This window comes from Zerene cesonia, chromosome 13 (assembly GCF_012273895.1).
Source record: "Zerene cesonia ecotype Mississippi chromosome 13, Zerene_cesonia_1.1, whole genome shotgun sequence".
Classification (NCBI taxonomy): Eukaryota; Metazoa; Arthropoda; class Insecta; order Lepidoptera; family Pieridae; genus Zerene; species Zerene cesonia.
In genome coordinates, this window is record NC_052114.1 from 7,035,696 (window position 1) to 7,037,192 (window position 1,497).

General features: G+C 32.5%; 2 protein-coding genes across 2 annotated transcripts in view; one reads left to right on the forward strand and one right to left on the reverse strand.

Annotated features, from left to right (window-relative positions):
- The window catches only part of LOC119831316 (cuticle protein 21-like), a 1,952-nt gene extending 1,815 nt beyond the window's left edge, over positions 1-137 (forward strand). Inside the window, exon 4 of the mRNA XM_038354619.1 lies at positions 38-137. Within this exon, the coding sequence (XP_038210547.1) occupies positions 38-137 (100 nt within the window). The remainder of the gene's footprint in view (positions 1-37) is intronic.
- Positions 138-1,337: 1,200 nt separating this feature from the next.
- LOC119831557 (larval/pupal cuticle protein H1C-like) overlaps positions 1,338-1,497 on the reverse strand; it is a 1,478-nt gene continuing 1,318 nt past the window's right edge. The window contains exon 3 of the mRNA XM_038354966.1: positions 1,338-1,478. Within this exon, the coding sequence (XP_038210894.1) occupies positions 1,358-1,478 (121 nt within the window). The 3' untranslated portion in view covers positions 1,338-1,357. The remainder of the gene's footprint in view (positions 1,479-1,497) is intronic.

Below are 1,497 nucleotides of genomic sequence, written 5' to 3' on the forward strand. Positions count from 1 at the left end.
CAACACCGCGCCCACCGCCGCCCCCGTCGTCTACAAGCAAGCCGCCGCTCCTCTCCTCCTCAAGGCTCCCGCCTACGCCGCCGCTCCTGCTCACCAATACTACCACTAAATTATTCCAAGTGATATTGGCCAAATGATTGTTATAGTTATTTATTACATTAGCAAATAAATTTTATCAATTGAATATAATACGTTTTATTACCCTGACAATAATTATTATAAACTCTCCATCCTTTTTCAATAGATATAAAAGTTAATAAATTAGCACCAGCTTTTTGTTATTAGTTTATTATTATTAATTATTAATAATGATTGCTTTATTGTTTTCGACATTGCTCACGGTTTTAAATCATAATGTACATATTTTACTTGCCAACCCATTAATACTTTAAGCAACGTTATATTTTTAAAGACATATGCTCTTCCTTTGTTTAAAAAAATATTGAGTGTTACTTTGATCTTAGCTTACCTTACTCCCGATGCGATATTTGAATATGTGTAATGAATACAAGAAACAGTTATAGGATGCTCTTTGATTGATGTATGTCCATACTGAATGAAAAACCTAATAGCATTCCATTTAGAGCAGAGGCAGAAATATGTACTGCATGAAAACTTTTATATTATTTATCCACTTTTAATCTTAAAGGTTTGGTGTTTTTATATGATTGTAGTGAGAGATATAACACGAAACGTCTAACGGTAACGTTAAGGAGTCTTTGAAAATTTATTAACACATTGTATTGAAAAACAGTTTTTCAAAGTGGAGAATTCCCATTCTTTACCGTTTTTGTTAGAGATGGGGATTTTAAACAGAGACGGTAAAAATAACAGTTTTCATTAAAAATCAATTGAATAGGATTTAAAACAAGAATTATTTATTATTTAATTATAAGTTCTATCTTATAGTTTAGCTTAGGAAAAAAAATTACTTACAAATGTTTTAGTGTCGTTTTAACATAATTTCGCATTAACAAAACCTTCTCCTACTGGTGTATTTTACCTTAGGATTTATAAGTTTACCTCGGAATTTTATCTATCTATTTTATTAGGGGTTTCTTTACGTGAAATCATACTGTGATTACTAATTATAACAAACATTTAACAGTAAGTAGAGAAACTTTGGAATTGGTCTTAACAAAGCTTTATGAATACAATAGCAAAAAGAGTTAATGATAAGTTTATATGAGTTAAATATAGACTTATTGAAAGAGGAATGTTCGCACATACACACACACACTGATATAGTTATAAAATTATGCATCTATATTTAAACTGACTATTTACATAAAAAGGTGATAAGTTCATATTGATAGATACTAAAATTATGATTTCAATAGCCATGTCCTTAGTCAATTCATACACGTTTTGCATTGTAAAGGTGCGCGGAATGGGAGAGAGCAGGAGTTTTGACTAGGAGAGGAGCGGCGGCTTGCTTGTAGATGACGGGGGCGGCGGTGGGCGCGGTGTTGTGCACGACCGCGTTGAAGCCGCTGT